Source organism: Palaemon carinicauda, chromosome 19 (assembly GCF_036898095.1).
Source record: "Palaemon carinicauda isolate YSFRI2023 chromosome 19, ASM3689809v2, whole genome shotgun sequence".
Taxonomy (NCBI): Eukaryota; Metazoa; Arthropoda; class Malacostraca; order Decapoda; family Palaemonidae; genus Palaemon; species Palaemon carinicauda.
The window spans coordinates 26,953,444-26,971,576 of record NC_090743.1 but is presented as its reverse complement, the minus strand read 5'-3'; the positions used below and the strand labels follow the sequence as shown (position 1 = coordinate 26,971,576).

Sequence of the window (18,133 nt, the reverse complement as noted above, 5' to 3'; positions counted from 1 at the left end):
CACCCACCATTGAAGGTCCGTCAGTTCCGCAGGACCCATAGGAACCAAAATGTCCGGGGAATCATGACCTTGATTCCACCGAGACTTGAGCCGCCATTGCAGGGATCTCATCCTGAGGTGCCCATTTGGAACTAGACGGGCCAGAGAGGAAAGGTGACCGAGGAGACGCAACCACGATTGGGCTGGGAGTTCTTCTCGTCTGAGGAAAGGATCTTCGACCCTCCTCAGCCTTGCTATCCTGTCGTCTGATGGAAAGGCTTTGTGGAGATTGGTGTCCAAGATCATGCCTAGATATACCAGTCGTTGAGATGGACGCAGAGAAGACTTCTCGAGATTTACCATGATCCCTAGATCTTGGCAAAGTCCCAGAAGCTTGTCTCGGTGTCAAAGAAGGGTCGACTCCGAGTCTGCCAGGATCAGCCAGTCGTCCAGATAACGGAGTAAACGAATGCCGATCCTGTGTGCCCATGAAGAGATCAGGGTGAACGCTCTGGTGAAAACCTGAGGTGCTGTGGAGAGACCGAAACACAGCACCTTGAACTGGTAGATCTTGTTGTCTAGGCTGAATCTTAAGTACTTCCTTGAAGACGGATGGATTTGGATCTGGAAGTACGTGTCCTTCAGATCCAGTGTACACATGAAGTCTTGTGGTCTCACTGCAAGTCTGACCGTGTCTGCTGTCTCCATGCTGAACGGAGTTTGTTTGACAAATCTGTTCAGAGCTGAGAGGTCGATGACTGGTCTCCAGCCTCCAGACGCCTTCTTTACAAGAAAGAGTCGACTGAAGAAGCCTGGGGACCCGTCGACGACCTCTTGGAGAGCATCCTTCTTTAGCATGGTCTCGACTTCTGACCGTAGGGCTAGCCCCTTTGCCGATCCCATGGCATAGGAGCTCAATGACACTGGATTTGCTGTCAGGGGAGGAAGAGATGTTATGAACGGGACGCGATATCCTTGACTGATTACAGAAACCGTCCAGGAATCGGCCCCAAGTTGCTGCCACCTGATTGTGCAGCTTTGCAGGCATCCCCCCACTGGTGGACATGCAGGGGTATTGCCAATCCTAGCGCTTGCGGCCTCGGCCACTCCCCCTAGGATTCTTGCCTCCCCTGGAGGACTTCTTGCCTCTCTTGTCTTTGACAGGAAAGGGTTGCTGTTTAGACACCGTTGTCTTCGCTGCTGCTGCAGGTTTCGTTGTCTTGGACTGGCGAGGTTGTTGTTGAGGTGCTGGAGGTTTGTAGGGCTTCAATGTGAAAGCCCTTTGGAGGAGAGAATCCTGATTGGATTTCCTCCACCTCTCAGCTGCCTGTTCCACATCCTTGGGCTCAAACAGGCTCTTTCCCATAAGGGAAGAGTGTCTGAGCTTGCTGATTTCGACGGTTGAGACCTTCGAATGGAACCTCTCTACCACCGCATCACGTCGTTTCAAGATCAAATTGGCCCACAAGTTCGAGAATTGGTGGGCCAGAAACTCAGGGCCTTCCTAGTGCTTTCCTTGGACAGATCCTCGGATCACAAAAGGATGCCCAGAGACCCCAACCAGACATCCAGCCACGAAGTAGCCTGCATGGCACACTTCGCGACCTTCTCCTGGTTTAGGATCTCTGTCGCCGAGAAAGTCACTTGCCGGCTAGAGAGTCTATCAAGAGGAACTCCCTTGGTAAGCTCTTCCACAGAGTGGTGCAACGGAAGAGCTAAACAAGACTCCTCCATGATCTCAAAATACCTCTTCTGGTGGACACGAGGAGGCGGGAGGAGCTTGTTGCCAGCAGTGGAACGGCTGGAGGAGGCGAGCTCGGAGAGCTGGCCCTCAACCTTATCCCTGGCACTCTTAAACCCTTGGGACCACGGCAGAGCCGCACTGGCCTTAGTGGGTTTCTGAGTGCCAAAGACTCGGTCCAGGACTGTGTCCTTGCCCTCACAAGGGGGAATCTCAGTGTCCGGAAACTTGTTGAGATTCCTCATCAGAGTCAAGACCTGCCAGAAGGCATGCTCTGACTCTTGCTGCTGCTCTCCCCCTGAAGAACTGGCAGCGAAGTCTCCTGTCCCCAAAGGCTCTTCTTGGGGAGACACGTGGACGTTCTCCGCGGGTCTCGTTGGCTCTGGTCGAATCCTGGAAGAACACTTCGGGATGGTCTTCGAGTCCTTCGGTTCCCTCCTAGGAGGGATACAGGACTCCAGCAACGAAGTCTGAGGGCTCTTCTCCGCCCCAACACGGAACGATTCTCCTGCTCGAGGTGGGGTTGCTCCCATTGGTGCGGTGGGAGAAGGTCTCACCTCGGAAGACTCCCTTGAAGACAGAAAATCCTCGTCCACAGGGGATGGAGAAAACGTCTGCGGGGGGGAAGGAGCCTTCCTGACGGACTTCTTAGGAGCCGGCTTGACCCGAGGAGAAGTCACCACGACCTCTACTCCTCTCTTCCTCTTCAGTGGGGTGGGAGCTGCCCTTGGTTTGGGGCCCAAATCAGAGAAGGCAGGCTTAACAGCCTGGACGACATCTCTGATAAGGGACTCAAACCATGGTTGCTTACTGACAGACGCAGTGTCAGACTCTCTCTGGAGGGAAGGGAATCGGGCGATCCTTTGGAGTAGAGACTACAACATGGCCTACCTGGAAAGAAAGGGAAGAAGATGGGTGCCTGGACCTATCTGAAGATCTCCCCTCCTCCTGCGAGCGCGCTGGTTTGCGCTTGTGGGGTGGGGGGGGGAGCGTGAAGACGACCTAGCTGCTCTCGTTCTTGACGACTTGTTCGGTAGCTCGCATTGCGAAACCCGGTGGGAATCGCGCTTGGGCTCACGCGAGGGAATAATCCCAGGTTCGCACGCGGGTGATTGATTGATTGATTTAAAATTTTCAGGCATCCTGGCGCGAGGGAATAATCCCAGGTTCGCACGCGGGTGATTGATTGATTGATTTAAAATTTTCAGGCATCCTGACATCACGCACGCGGGTGAACGTTCGCAAACGTGCATGCGTGCGGGTGCGCAGAGATGAAGGCGCGGGAGCGTGTGGGCGAGTGCTGGCAAGCAGGAGAAAGACGGTGGGCAGGCGAGCGATAGCGCGCAGGCGAGCGATGGCGCGCAAGTGAGCGATGGCGCGCAGGTGTGCAACTGCACACAGGTGACGGTGCGCGTGGGCGCGTAGGTGATGTACAACGAGCAGGCTCGTGGGCGCGAGTGCGTGCTGGGGAGTGATGGCGCGCAGGAGATGGTACGCGTGTGCTCGCAGGTGCGTGGTCTGGTGAAGACAGAGGGCGCGCAGAAGGACCAGCAAGCGTGGAAGCACGAGGAGGAGACTGCTCGTGGGCGCGCAGGATCTCGGAAGCCTCTGGAAGGGCGCAAGGTAGGGACTGGAACCTGTGCGCGCGATGGTGCGCAGGCGATGGCTTACGGGTGGGCGAGTTCCGAGGGCGCGCAGGAGATCACTGGCGAGAAGGCGAGGGACGACTCTTCTTTCCTGTGCTCAGATCCGGAGATCGAGGGCGCGCAGGCGAGCAATGGCGAGCTGAAGATTGTGGGCGCGCAGGAGATCATGGGCGCGCGTAGTGCGTAACAGGATCAGGGCGCGCAGCTGTGCACTCGCGAATAGGAGATCGCTGGCGTACAGGAGATCGCTGGCGGGCAGGAGAGCGCTGGCGCGCAGGTGAGCGCTGACGAGCAGGAGATCGGTGAGAGTGCTGGCGGGTCGACTCTGCAGCAGGAGCTTGCTGGCGCGTTGTCCCTGGCATAGGATGTCTCTGGCTCGTCTCAGGAACATCAGGAACAGGCGAGCGCTTGCGCGCAGGAGGGGATACCTGGCACTTAAGGGACTTGCTCACATTGTGAGCAAGCCCCTTTTGCCCCAAAGGGACTGGTGCCCGTTGGAAAACGGGGTGCGTGGGCGCGCACAGCGCGTCAGCTGCCAGGAACGGAGAAGGAAGGTCAGCAGGTCTGGCAGGCGGAGGAGATCGCAAACGATCTGCAGAGAGGTCCAGTGATGCAGCTGCAACGGTCAAAGCACGGTGAGGAGGATCCTCAGCAGGGGACTGCGAAGGCGAGGAGCCGAAAAGGCGCCTCCTAACGCCCTTGTGGGGAGATGGAAGGCCTCTACGGCGAAGAGGAAGACGAGCCTTGCGTCGGATACGTCCTCTGGGGGCATCAGGAACACCATCGTCGGTCCTCAGAAGAGGAGTCTCTGTTAGTGAACTCCCCCAAGGGGGAGAATCACCTGCAGGAGAGACCGTTGGACTTGGCCCCTCCCTCGGAGGATGTTCGGAGGGGGGAACCAAGCCTTCAGAAACATCAGCACCCAAGGCAGAGGTTTGACCCAACTCGCCTCTGCCACAACAATGTCGACGATAGACAGAGGGTCAAACTCCGCTATCACCGGCGACTATTTGACAGCTGCTCCCAACTGGATAAGGTCAAACAGGGCTTCCCTGAAGGGCGAACCATTAAGCCCCAAGGAAGCCCAAAGCTGCAATAAATCATCATTAGCAACATTCATAGATAAATCCTCCCCCAGAGGAGGAGGAGGAGCTGCCTCGCTATGGGAGGCAACTCCCTCTCCCGAACCCAGAGGTCGGTCAACAAAAGTACGGCCTACGCTACCACTCGACGGCCTCTCGGGAGAGACCGATCGAGTGGGAGCTTCGGAGGAGGTTCGGGCAACGAAAGAAGAGTCCTTGGAGATTTCCTTCTTCAAGGAGATTCTTGAAGGAGAAAGATCCCGATTGGACTTCTTCTTTCGGCGTCGGGAAAACCTCTCTCACTGGGAGGTAGACCACTCCCTGCACTCACAACAAACTTTATCCTTATCACACCGTTGGCCCCTGCAGAACGGACACAAGGTGTGAGGGTCCGTCTCGACCGCCGACATATATGTCCCACAAGGGCGGTCTGGTAACCCGGGGCACTTCCGCATGATACAGAGAGAGGCCAACTTCCAAATACACAACTGAAAGAAAAAGCAAAAAGGATTAAGGCTGTCAATACGCGAGGGTAAGAGCAGATATGTCTGTTCATCACCCGAGCCAAAAGCAAAGTGAACTAGTTCACCGGTGTGTGAGGGGGGAGGGGTAGCTAGCTACCCCTCCCCTACCACCTCGCTAACTAGCGAGGGGGTAGTAAACCCTCGTTAAAAATCTAATGGCTCGTCATTTCAGCTACGCCGAAAGTAATACCCTATTTAAATAGTGTGGTTTGTATTACGGTTACGGAACAACTTATATTATGACTGCTAACTTGAATTAGATGCTTCTTGTCCAGTGATGGAACTAAGGTTACTACACAACCTGTTAAACAGCTACCACAGGTTTGAGAATAGACATATTAAGGGACTTGTGGTTATATTCCTTAATATAATGGAAAATGAATGTTGTCTGGCATTTCCAGAATCCTACCCTCAGAACTTGCGCCACTGACAGATTCTTCATAAAGTTAGGGTGAAACCAACACTCGAGATTTTGTGAGCTTGTGCTCTGGAAGTCCATCTGGTGTCTCCCTGCAAGCAGGGTAGGCGTACCTGATGCTCTCAAGGAGCAAGAACAAAATTTTGTTCTTGGATATCCCCATCTTCACCCTTCTGGTGAGAAACAGCTTCTCGTCCTCTAGTCTGAAACACTGAGTTCTCTTCAGGTAAATCCGTAGCACCCTTACAGGATAGAGAAGCAAGTCATTCTGAAAGATGAAGAATGACTTGAACGGCTGGGTTCTGGGTCTTGGCCACGAACTCTGAGACGAAAGTAAAGGAGACAAACTTCCATCCTTCCGGATGGAATAGGTCAAACACCTCGTAAATGGTCTGTATGGCTATGGAAAAGCTTCTGGGGTATGCTGGCATGCAGTGATCACTGGGTGTTCTCTACACTCCACCAAAAACTGAAAAAACTAGCCTACGCAGATCAGAGTTTTCCCCGCTCATAAAAATGGTCCTTGGAGACCTAGCCAGGGGCATATACCTAGAAGCTCCAGCAACCAGGAAACATGATGAAGAAAGAAAAGTGCTGTACAGTATGTACAGTATAGGCTATTTGGCATAATTTCTGGCATCGAAGAAAACCTAAGCCTTCCTATGCTTTCTCAAAGGATAAACCTCCCACTCAATGGAGTCCACGATCTGTAATCGGCACACACAGATGATTGCTAACATTCATGCCCCCTATAAAATGAGCAACGAGTGTGGAAATACCGCCAGTCTTGCCATGAACCGAAAGCTGCTTCCATATTTAAAGGAAGGCCAACAACCTTCATTTACTTTTAAAAAAAGAGAAAGAAATCAAACAGCTTTTGGATAGGCCGCAACAATACATCTGAACTTCTTGTGGCTGGAAAAAAAAGTATGTTTTGAGTTTTTAAAGGAAAGGGGGCAGGACTGCTCTCCTGCGCTCACCTCATGTTGTTATCTACCTCGTTAACCAATTCAATGGTCGTTCCAGCTCCACTGAAGACATTCTCTATTTCAAAGAACGACAGGTTTGAATACACATAGGAACAAATTTAATTACCAAAGATAAGGTAGGCTACTTAATTTAACTTTAAGGGCTATTTTCCTGGTCCTATCACACAGGGAAACCCTACGCATGATAGAACCTACAGGAATTGTTTGCTGTATACATTCTTAGGTAATTTCAGTATAACAAAGTGTATGTTGTGTTAATTGTCTAATCCACATTATCAAAGCACTTAGAAAACAAGAAAGTTTTCAGTTTCTTTTTGATAGCCTTAATATCTTCAGTCTTTCGGATGTCTAGTGGGAGCTTGTTAAACAGTCTTAGGGCGGCTTTTTTAAGAATAGGATATTAAATAGATCTTATTTATGATGTAAGAAGGCTGACAAGCTGTATTTAAAAAAAAGGGGTTGTTGGCTTTAAACTTAAACGAACATTGATAATTTGGTTTAAAGGGCTGTAATCTAGCTTACGAATGGGATACCATAGCCTGCCACAATGTCAGGACACGATGAAATTCATTATGGGATTTAGGGCTAACTGCAAGCACTGAAACCCAATTGGATCACTCCTGACTTTATGCCTCACTGCAGTGTCACTGTATAACAAATGCATCTGAGGGTTGCGGTGGCCGATGCGATAACGTCCTTGACTGGTGAATGCCAGACTGGCGTTCAAGTCACACTCAAACTCACTAGTTCCTTTGGTCGCTGCAACCTCACCATCCTTGTAAGCTAAGGATGGGGACGGTTTGGGGGGGGCCCCCTAGGTCTATCTGCTGAGTCATCAGCAGTCATTGACTGGCCCTCCTTGGTCCTAGCTTGGGTGCTGACTATATGTATATATGGTCAGTCTCTAGGGCATCGCCCTGCTTGATAGTACAATGTCACTGTCCCTTGCCTCTGCCATTCATGAGCGGCCTTTAAACCTTTAAAAAGGGGTTGATCGAAATAAAGAATAGAGTAAACCTAGGCCTAGTCCTGCCGACAGAACTAATGCAACTTACCAGATATCTAATTGCCATATGTAGGACTCTTGTATGCTGCCCGTAGATTCGCAAAGGCACTAAGGACTTGTCACTGATTAAAACCTTAAAAGTAGACCCAAGGGGACCTTCATTTAGTTGGATAAGGAGGACTTTCAACAACTCTGGCTTTCCTGTCAAACACGGAAAATAGCAGTGTTGCCAGATGTTGAGATTTATCCCTAGATTCCCTAGATTTGGGAAATTTGGGTGTCTGCTGGGGATATTGTGTACGAATTTCTATGAGGAAGAAACAGAGATAAATAAACCTTTATATTATTGAAATTACTTTGCTTACACTTCTATGAAGTATAGTGAGTAATTTCTATATTGGTAAAGCCTAAAAATCAGAAGAAAATTTATTTGTGGAAATGGGAATTTTTTTGGCTGTTTTGGGAACCTTTTGGTTGTTTTGAGGATTTTTTATCCTGAGTTTTGGGGATTCTTTGACCAACCCTTCTGGCAACACTGGCTAAAACTACAGACTGTTGTACTTTGTTTGATTACAATGAATAATAAATTCATATATAAATTTAGATTTGAGCTGCTCAATGATAAAACTTTATATCATAATTGAATTAATGCTAAAAAAACATACACACGAAGAACTTAATAGGTTATTTTAAAAAGATTATAAAGATAATAAAGCGAACGAGCCCAAATAGCATTAGTAATCACGAACCACTAAAGTGTTGCCACATTTAAAAAAAAAATCTGCATATTTACTGAAAAAATTCTGAATGAATCTGTATATTGTAAAATTAATCTGTATAGAAATTCTGTGTCAATGCTTTGAATATCAGACTCTGGTGCATGACCAAATAAGGACATCTATCCATAACTACTTTTGGACTTACTGCCTTCAAAGAATAAATAGCATCTGAATATATTTTTGTTTTCAATGTCAAAAGAATTGAAATTTGGATTTTTTTTAGGGAAAATGTACTGTCTCCTCAAAATCTGTATATTTTGCTTATTTTATAAGAAAAATCTGAAAATCTTAATCATGTTGAAAAACCTGTATTCATCTGTATATGTGGCAACACTGCACTATTGATAAGATGCTCCTATGCCCATAATCGTGAAAATGTGCTATCTAGTATTTACTTGAGTGGAATATTACTCTCGTCTGTGTTTTGTGCTTTTCAATCAAACGGAGATTTTTATGTCTTCCGAATTCTTTCACGTAATTGTGCTTGTGGATAAATTTAGGCTGAGACACAAAGCGTATTTTGAAGTTTTAGCTTAGACAGAAATTATAGGCCTACTTGTCTCGCGATCACTCTATGGTAAGTAGAAGTAGCAAATGCAATTATGTCCAAGTGATTATGAAGAGAGGTATTGTATTGTAGTGCTGCAAATAGTCCATTTACTGTGCATTATATTAGGCTATCTTCATAGCTGAAGAAGGTAGATTATATCAGGCTATCTTAATACCGTAAGAAGGTAGGCCCATCTTACCCTTTGTTGGTGTAGGCTAATGCAAAATATTTCGTATATGCGAAGTGAACATTTTAGATTTATTCTAATGCAGATTTTTTACCTTAGCCAAAATGCCCATGTTAGCATGCAATTATTTCAGAACGACATAAAGCTATTACTGTACCAGTGATATTTTAAAGCCCAAAAGTAGGGTTTAACTTTACAAGTGCACCGTTTCGAAGTACTAATGATGTAAGAGATTAAGAACATGATCTCTTTGGTTGTTTAAGTAAGGTGAATACTTGGCAGATGTCCCCTGTTTAGTACCCTGGGGAGTAAGAACACAGTTTCCTAGGTTGGGTTAGGATGAATTATACAAGGAGGTGTTTAGAACTATGATAATTGTAATGCTATATTTAATTAATTACTCATAAAGCACTTAAATCATATAAATTTCGTGGTGTCTATACTGTACAGTAATCTATATTTTATTTTACTGCTTTATTGTTATTGCTAATTAATATTTGTATGCTTCTGGTGCAAACACTTAATTTTTCCTTCTTCCACATGTTTAACAGTAAGGGGGCTGACCACATATTGGAAACTGGAGTTTGCTGGGTAAGGGAAAACCAGCACGTATCGTTTACATTTTACCATCCTACTTTGCGAATATTTCTCAAGTTTTTCATACTGCTGTCTAATTTCTTTTAATTATTACTTTGTAGTACAACTGTGCAGTTTTCACTCAGTTGCTGAAAGGCCTTTGATGTATGGTTAAATTAGTAATGAGTCAGTCCTTTCATTTTTGCTTATTCCTCGAATACTTACGGCAGCCATTGGGTTAAATCTCTGGCTCACACTTCGTGGGCGAAAGTTCGAGCCTTGCCCTCAGCTCGAAAATGTTTTCAGTGGTATTCACAACTTCATTGTCCTTGTAAGACAGGGACAAGGATTTTGGGAGCTTATAGGTGTAGGCTACCTGCTGAGTTATCATTAGCCATTGCCTGGCCCTCCCTGATCCTAGCATGCATAAAGATGGTGCTTGACCGCTGATCATATACATAATATATATATATATATATATATATATATATATATATATATATATATATATATATATATATATATGTGTGTGTATGCATATAGCCCTACATGGTCAGTCTGTAGGATATTGTTGTGCCCTTTGTTCCGCCGCTCATAAGCGTTTTTTAAGAAATCCCATGTATGATGTTTCATCACATTAAGATTTTCACCTTGTAATTTCAAGTCTGCGGATTCACCACAGGAATATAGAAATTAGAACACAGCTTTGGGCAAGTCAGGCATTATACTGTACAGTAATGCTCAAAATTTGAGAAAAGCCTTTTTGGAACTGTACCAGAACTGAGTATTGATTAGCGAAAATCAGCATAACTGTAAAACAACAGATATCCAAGAACTTTACCATTGAGAATCTGTAAAGATATAATTAACTAAAATGTGACCTAGTTGTTACATTGAAGAAACAAAGACTATATTGAGCAGGCACAATTTTGGGGTCCATGCACTTCCTTTGCCCAAGAGATTGGCAACAAGTAAACTTGCATTTTAGGAACTTGGCCCTCACTTTTTCTAAAGATAATTTTTTTTTTCTTTTATTATAACTGTTAGCATACAAATATTTCTGTATAATTTGGTTTATAGGTACGGTAGTAGGTTGGCCAGGGCACCAGCCACCCATTGAGATACTACCACTAGAGAATTATTGAGTTCTTTGACTGGCCAGACAGTAGTACATTGGATCCTTCTCTCTGGTTACGGCTCATTTTCCTTTTGCCTACACATACGTCGAATAGTCCGGCCTATTCTTTACATATTCTCCTCTGTCCTCATACACCTTACAACACTGAGATTACCAAACAATTCTCCTTCACCCAAGGGGTTACTGCACTCTAATTGTTCAGTGGCCACTTTCCTTTTGGTAAGGGTAGAAGAGACTCTTTAGCTATGGTAAAGAGCTCTTCTAGGAGGACATTCCAAAATCAAACCATTGTTCTCTAGTCTTGGGTAGTGCCATAGCCTCTGTACCATGGTCTTCCACTGTCTTGGTTTAGAGTTCTCTTGCTTGAGGGTACACTAGGGCACTCTATCCTATCTAATTTCTCTTCCTCTTGTTTTGTTAAGGTTTATATAGGAGATATATATTTTAATGTTGTTACTCTTTTAAGATATTTGATTTCAATTGTTTATTACTTTTCTTGTAGTTTCCTTATTTCCTTTCCTCACTGAGCTATTTTCCCTGTTGGAGCCCTTGGGCTTATAGCATCTTGCTTTTCCAACTAGGGTTGTAGCTTAGGAAGTAATAATATTATTATTATTATTATTTTTACTAGCTAAGCTATAACCGTAGTGGGAAAAGCAAGATGCTATAAGCCCAAGGGCTCCAACAGGGTAAAATAGCCCAGTGAGGAAAGAAAATAAGGAAATAAATAAATGGTATAAGAAGTAATGAAAATTAAAATAAAATATTTAAGAAAACATTAACATTAAAACAGATATTTAATTTATAAACTATAAAAGGACTTATGCAAGCCTGTTCAACATAAAAATATTTGCTGCGAGTTTGAACTTTTGAAGTTCTACTGATTCAATAAATTGATTTACCATAGAACTGTACTGTACGGTATAATTAGGAATGTTTCTAAATAATACCAATTGTGATTTTTTAAAACTTTAGGACACTGTCACATTTCATTCAGCCTTTTTGGATGCTTTATACCTAAAGAAACTTGTGTCTAATGAATTGAATTGTTTACTAGTAGAGCACTGTATATACAGAGTAACTATATAATTTTGTTCCCTCGGAGGCTTAAGGCAAATGGATTTAGTCATTTTCCCGGTAATACATTTAATGGTAAACCATTTTATTAGAATGTTCACCGATAAAACTGTTACGCTGGAGGTACATTAGCTAGTTTTCATCTGAGTTTGCTTTAGAAAGATAACTTTGATTTAAATGGTATAATAGTAACCTAATTTTAAAACTAGAAGCATACAGAAAATTCACGCAGGGAAACTGCCTGTACAGTAATGTAATATTGATTAGGCAAATGTCAAAGGACTGCACTTGATTAAAGTGGCTCAGTCATGGAAGCATTAGGTTTTAAAGGTTTAAAGGCCTCTCATAATTGGCAGAGGCAAGGGACAGTGTCATTGCCTTAGCAAGTAGGGAATGCCCTGGAGACTGACCATATACTGTAGCCTATGCATATGATCAACATCCAGGCCCCCTCTACACCCAAGCTAGGACCAGGGAGGGCCAGGCAATGGCTGCTGATGACTCAACAGGCAGACCTATAGGCTCCCCCAAACCACCTATCCTTAACTCACAAGGATGGTGAGGTTGCATTGGCCAAAGGAACTAACGAGTTTGAGCGGAACTCGGACCGCAGTCTGGCTATTATTAGTCAGGGACGTTACCACATAGGCCACCAAAACCCAGGGCAGGAGAGAATTCCAAACTTGTCCCCAAATGTTTTAGCTCCTCTGGTTTATCCTGTTACATGAAGATGTGGTTTAAAGGTAACTCATGAGTGTCAGAGGCATGGGATTAGTTATTGCTAGAACCTGGGATTGACCAGGAAGAGGTAGCTGAAGAATTAGCAGGCAGACCTGTGGGAACCTCCTCACCCCTAGCTCACAGGGGCAGTAAGATCGAGTTTTATCCGTGAAATCTGTCAAGCCAATGATCTCATTGAGGTGTCGACAACGTAGGGGCAGCCAGATAGCCTATTCTACCTATTGATCATAGCATACCAACCGAGTTATGGTCATTGCTTTGAAAATAACCATTAAATCATTTTGAGGTACCTTAAGTACATCCAGTTCGGGAGGAATAATGCTTGATGGAACCATTCATTTGTCTAGGCATACATTGTGATGATTCAACTTATGTTGCCAGCAGTAGGAAAAGTATTTAATAGCGTTCTCTCCTATATTTTTTCTTTCTTTTTTTTTTTTTTTTTTTTTTTTTTTTTTTTTTGCAAATAAAGGGGCTGATCTTTGCTCAAGTCCAGTATCCTGGAATAAGTGTCAGCAATAGAAGTAGCCTGTATTACAGTACACGCTCTACTTCTGTCCTGCTGTACTGCACACTCCTTTCCAAGAAATGTTGCAATTCTCTTAATCAAATATGTAGGCCAATATATTGTTAGATATGTGTGGGTGAATGTATATGTTTACATATATAAACAAATTCCCAGACAAGAAAAGCACAAGTTACTGCCATATTACCACCTGCTGAATCATTAATAAACCTTCACAAAAACACTCCAATATTATCCACACACAAGCCTCATCAGCAGTGTGTAGAACCACTTACAATCATTGAACCATTCAACTATACTACACCATATATATATACACTATATATATATATATATATATATATATATATATATATATATATATATATATATATATATATACAGAGAGAGAGAGAGAGAGAGAGAGAGAGAGAGAGAGAGAGAGAGAGAGAGAGAGAGAGAGAGAGAGCACACAGATATATGTAGTTTATATAGTTATATAGATTTAGGTTTAAAGCTTTTTAATTATATGAGTAATGAGTTAAATATTTCTGCTTCTGATACTTATTCTTTTAGGAAATTAATTTTGTAATGAAAATTATGAATCAAGTTGATTTGTTAATATGTTTTGAAATTTAAATGATATTCAAAAAAATGAAAAATACCTAAACAAATAAAAACAAGCTTACCTACACTAAAAAGACTATATACACATGATTATAATTATTATTCACACATTTAGGAAATATATATATTGCACATGTAAAGATAGATAAAAAAAGAGGTATTACTTACACGTATAAAAAAATAGACCATGAAAAATATATTAAAGGCTAAGTCTATTTGTTGCGTGGTGTTAGCGCTCCACGGCTGACAGTGCTCCACGCCGTCCCTGTAGAAGAGGCAGAAAATCAGTTTCATCTGAGGGTGGGGGGTTCAACTGCGTTTGGCCTTGGGTGGTAGATTTTGGGGAGTGGGTGTGTGTGTGTCTGCATTAGGCCTTGTTCTGTTGGGGCGGGTAGGTTTTTCTCTTTGGGTTTTATTGATGCATATTTAGATCTATTTTTATCCTGTTTTTTTCTAATATTTTTAACTTTGAATTCCTTCTTGCTTTCTTTTGATATAACAAGCTATTTATATTACTTTATATTTTTAACTTTGAATTCCTTCTTGCTTTCTTTTGATCTAACAAGCTAATTATATTACTTTATATTTTTAACTTTGAATTCCTTCTTGCTTTCTTTTGATATAACAAGCTATTTATATTACTTTATTATTTTCTTCAGATTGGAAGCTAATTTTCTGTTTTATTCTGAAAGGAAACTAATTTTCTTTTATTTTTCCCTAGGAAGCTAGATTGATTTTAATTTTTTCCCCTAGCAAGCTATTTTTTAATATTTTTGAAAAGGCAAATTATCTGTATTATTTTCTTGAAAAACAACTTTTTCAATTATTTCATATAAATGCAAGATATTTTTCTTCCTTAGAGAGCAAAGTAATTTTCTGAAATATCTTTATTAAAAGTAAACTAACTTTCTTTGTTTTAACTTGGGAAGCAAACCAATGTTCTGAAATATTTTTCTTCAAAAGTTAACTAACTTTCTTTTGTTGTAACTTAAAAAAAGCCAATTTTCTGAAATATTTTCTTCAAAAGTTTACTAACTTTCATTGTTTCAACTTAGAAAAAAATGCAAATTTTCTTAAATATTTTTCTTGAAAAGTAACCTAACGTTCGGTTTTAAGAAAGCAAGCTAATTTCTTGAAATATATATATATATTTTTTTTTTTGAAAAGTAAGCTAACGTTCTGTTTTAAGAAAGCAAGCTAATTTCTTGAAATATATATTTTTTTTTGAAAAGTAAGCTAACGTTCTGTTTTAAGAAAGCAAGCTAATTTCTTGAAATATATATATTTTTTGAAAAGTAAGCTAACGTTCTGTTTTAAGAAAGCAAGCTAATTTCTTGAAATATATATTTTTTTTTTTGAAAAGTAAGCTATCGTCCTGCGTTGTAACTTACAAAGCAAGCTAATTTTCTGTATTTTTTATTCTAGAAAGCAAGCTAATTTTTATGTGTGATTTTCTTTAGAAAGCACGCTATCCTTTCCATTCTTGTGCTGTGTAGCATAGCATCATCGTAAACTTTCACCATCTAGAAGCGCGAACTATTCTAATAATGCTTATTCCAGCCTTTGCCACGAAAGCTATTTTTTTATTTGATTCACATTTATTTAATTGTTATTTATTCATGTACAATAACCTATCTAACGTTCATCTGTAGCGGATATAAATTGTATTTAGCAAATGAAAAGTGATTCACATTCACAGGGTAAATTAAACTTTCTTTTTGTTTTTTTGCAATAAATATGTAGTTCATACATAAGGTATTGACATGTAAGAAAAGGCATTTTTAAGGTAAATTTCATATTTATTCTTAACTGGATAGATTTATTTTGTTAAAATTCATTGACATTTCCGTTAGTTTACGGCATAAATATTTTTAAACGTTACAGTATGTAATAGTTTTGTCTCAGAATACAATTTTAATGTTATTTTCTTGGATGTAGGTATGATACAGATGATTCAAGAGCAAATAGCAATTGCGTTTATATATTTATTTTTCAGAATTAAATACATAGGCCTATAGGCCTACTATTTGAAAGAGACTTATACTACTTGCATAAAGTTACTGATTCAGATTGGATGTTTCTAATTAATCTTAAAACTGCTTGCATATATTTATCCCCAAGTTACCAGATTAATATTATAATTGATAACAGCTTTACTTATTGAAACTATTAGCCCAAGAAAGTTCAAATTTCCGTGAATGAGCGCATCCCAATTGAATCACATCTTGGAGATATAAAAAAGCAGTGAATATGACACAGCAACACACAACATCGACAATTGAATAAGTTAACAAAGAAACTTGACAAAGACAACAAGTAACACTGAACTGTCACTCACCTAGAACTTTTATTTTTTTCGATAGGTCTGCTATCGACGCCATTAAAACCTTTATTTGTTAAAGTTTCACAACTGGCTACTATACACAAAGCATGCACATAAACAAAGTAATTTACAACGGCAGCGGTAGCAGTCCTGACAGAAGTTTCAGCCTCAAGGTTTACTCTGACTCGAACACAGAGGCTTTCAGTGACGGTGGCTGTCGACACCACTCGTTTTCAAAGCACGAAAGAAAATAAGAAAGTAAGAAATATAAAAAAAATATGGAAAGGATGTGACAGTCCTGAACATAATCAGTAGAAAAATAAGTTAATGGGTCACCCAGAATGAACAACAAATCAAACGCACGCACGCACGCTACGAAAGTTTATTCAAAACAGGCAGAGCATCGCTATCTTTCAGTAGTAGGACTCACATAGTCACATTTAAATGCGAGTGAAGTGATGGCTGAATATGAAGGGTGAAAGGGATTTCTGTAAATTATATTGAGAATTGCGGAAAGAAAAAGAGAGAAGGGTGAAATTAAGAGGTGAGGGTATTGGAAGAATGGGTCTAAAGTAGTTTTAGATAATGTGTAGCATGATTACATGTTTGATGCCTTTGTCCTGTAGTGGACTAGAAGTGACTGCTTTTGTTGTTGTTGTTGATTTAGCAAGCAAGAGGAGAGTATGGGAAGCATTGAATAAAGAATTTTGAAGAAAAGACCGGGAACATTTTCTTTAAAGCAAGGGAATGGGGTGACTAGTTGAAATTTGAATATTCTCTCTCTCTCTCTCTCTCTCTCTCTCTCTCTCTCTCTCTCTCTCTCTCTCTCTCTCTCTCTCTCTCTCTCTCTCTCTCTCTCTCGTTTATCCGTTGTTGTTGAGTAAGAATGTTCTTGAAAGAACAAATAAAAAATGAAAGGGGGAACATTCATACACGAAAGTTAAAAATGAAATAATTAACACTTAATAGATAGAGAATCTATAGCCAAAAAAAATAAGAGAAAATAAAGTACTACACTAAGGAGAAAACAGTGACGGCTAAAAACTGTGAGATGTAATGGACACAAATTAGAAGAAAATTTTTTTATCAGATAAAAAGGTTCACATAATTAGTGTTGTAAATGAGAGGTCATAGCCACTCATTAATAGAAGAGAAAGTTCATATTTGCATATGCAAATATGGATGATAGAACAGAGAATTCATATCAAATGACCAGTACAGATGGCACATTTATCTGCATGAATGGATGGGGAGAGAAAGTGACTGATAAGTATGTGAAATCGTAGCTGCAATTAAGAAAAATTCATAGTCAATAGTTGGTCAAAGAGGAAGTCATAGTCCCTGTTTAGCAGAAGACTAAATCATAGATCCTAGAAGGCGAAATCATAGACTCTATTTAACAGGTGAAATCATGGACCTTGTAAAATCATAATCCCTATTTAACAGAAGAAAAAAAAATCATAGTTCTTATTCAACAGTAGAGAAATCAAAGCCCCTATTCAATAGAAGACTTGACTCATAGCTTCTATGTGAAGAGTTGAATTTCTGCCACTATGAAAATGTTCAATTGAAGCCCAAGAAAAAAAAAAATGAAAGAGTAAACGAAGGAAAATCAAGAAGCTTTGAAAGTAGAACTGGGAGAGGTAGCCTCCAGAAATATATCTAGGAATAGCAGGACCTCGAGGAAAGCACTGAAGCAATATACAGTGTACGAATATGTGAGAATGATTTGCATAGTTTTTATGCTTGAGAATGTGAGTTGGTAATGATTTTGATTTAAGAATTCATTCAATCTTTTTCTTTGTCATTTTTCATGGTGCCGAATGGCCTTTCTAGCCCCAGTACCGAGCCACATTCCCCAACCCCGTATGGGAGTATTAACGTCAGTGCACTCCATGCCGTGCTCTGTAGGGGTTACTTGATGGTCTTTGCAGCATTCTTTCGGCCCCTAGCTCCACTTGCTTTATATCTTTTGACTCTACCTCCATACCTTCATCCTTTCTTCCATTTTGCTATGCAACTTCCAAACTTTTACTTCATTATGTATTATTAATATTATTAAAAGAGAAGAGATTAACCAGCCCAATGAGTCAAGCTGGACTCTTACAGAGCTGGCCCGAGTTCTTCATATTGTAACTGCAGGGTTTTCCTCTGTACACTTGAGTGCGGAATGGCCTCCAAAGCACCAGCATTGGGCTATTACCTAAATTCATAAATCCAATCCAATTCACATTCTCTAATACCT

General features: G+C 41.4%; 1 protein-coding gene across 46 annotated transcripts in view; it reads right to left on the bottom strand.

Annotated features, from left to right (window-relative positions):
- Nucleotides 1-18,133, bottom strand: part of slo (calcium-activated potassium channel slo) — a 608,128-nt gene that overhangs the window by 242,332 nt on the left and 347,663 nt on the right. For 44 of the 46 annotated variants that reach the window (XM_068393340.1, XM_068393345.1, XM_068393342.1 and 41 more), the window contains exon 1: nucleotides 13,734-13,874. In XM_068393340.1, coding sequence (XP_068249441.1) covers nucleotides 13,734-13,859 — 126 coding nt within the window. In that variant the 5' untranslated portion in view covers nucleotides 13,860-13,874. Of the gene's footprint in view, nucleotides 1-7,434; nucleotides 7,594-13,733; nucleotides 13,875-18,133 lie in introns of those variants that run through there. The other 2 variants (XM_068393381.1, XM_068393361.1) reach the window with 2 other exon arrangements.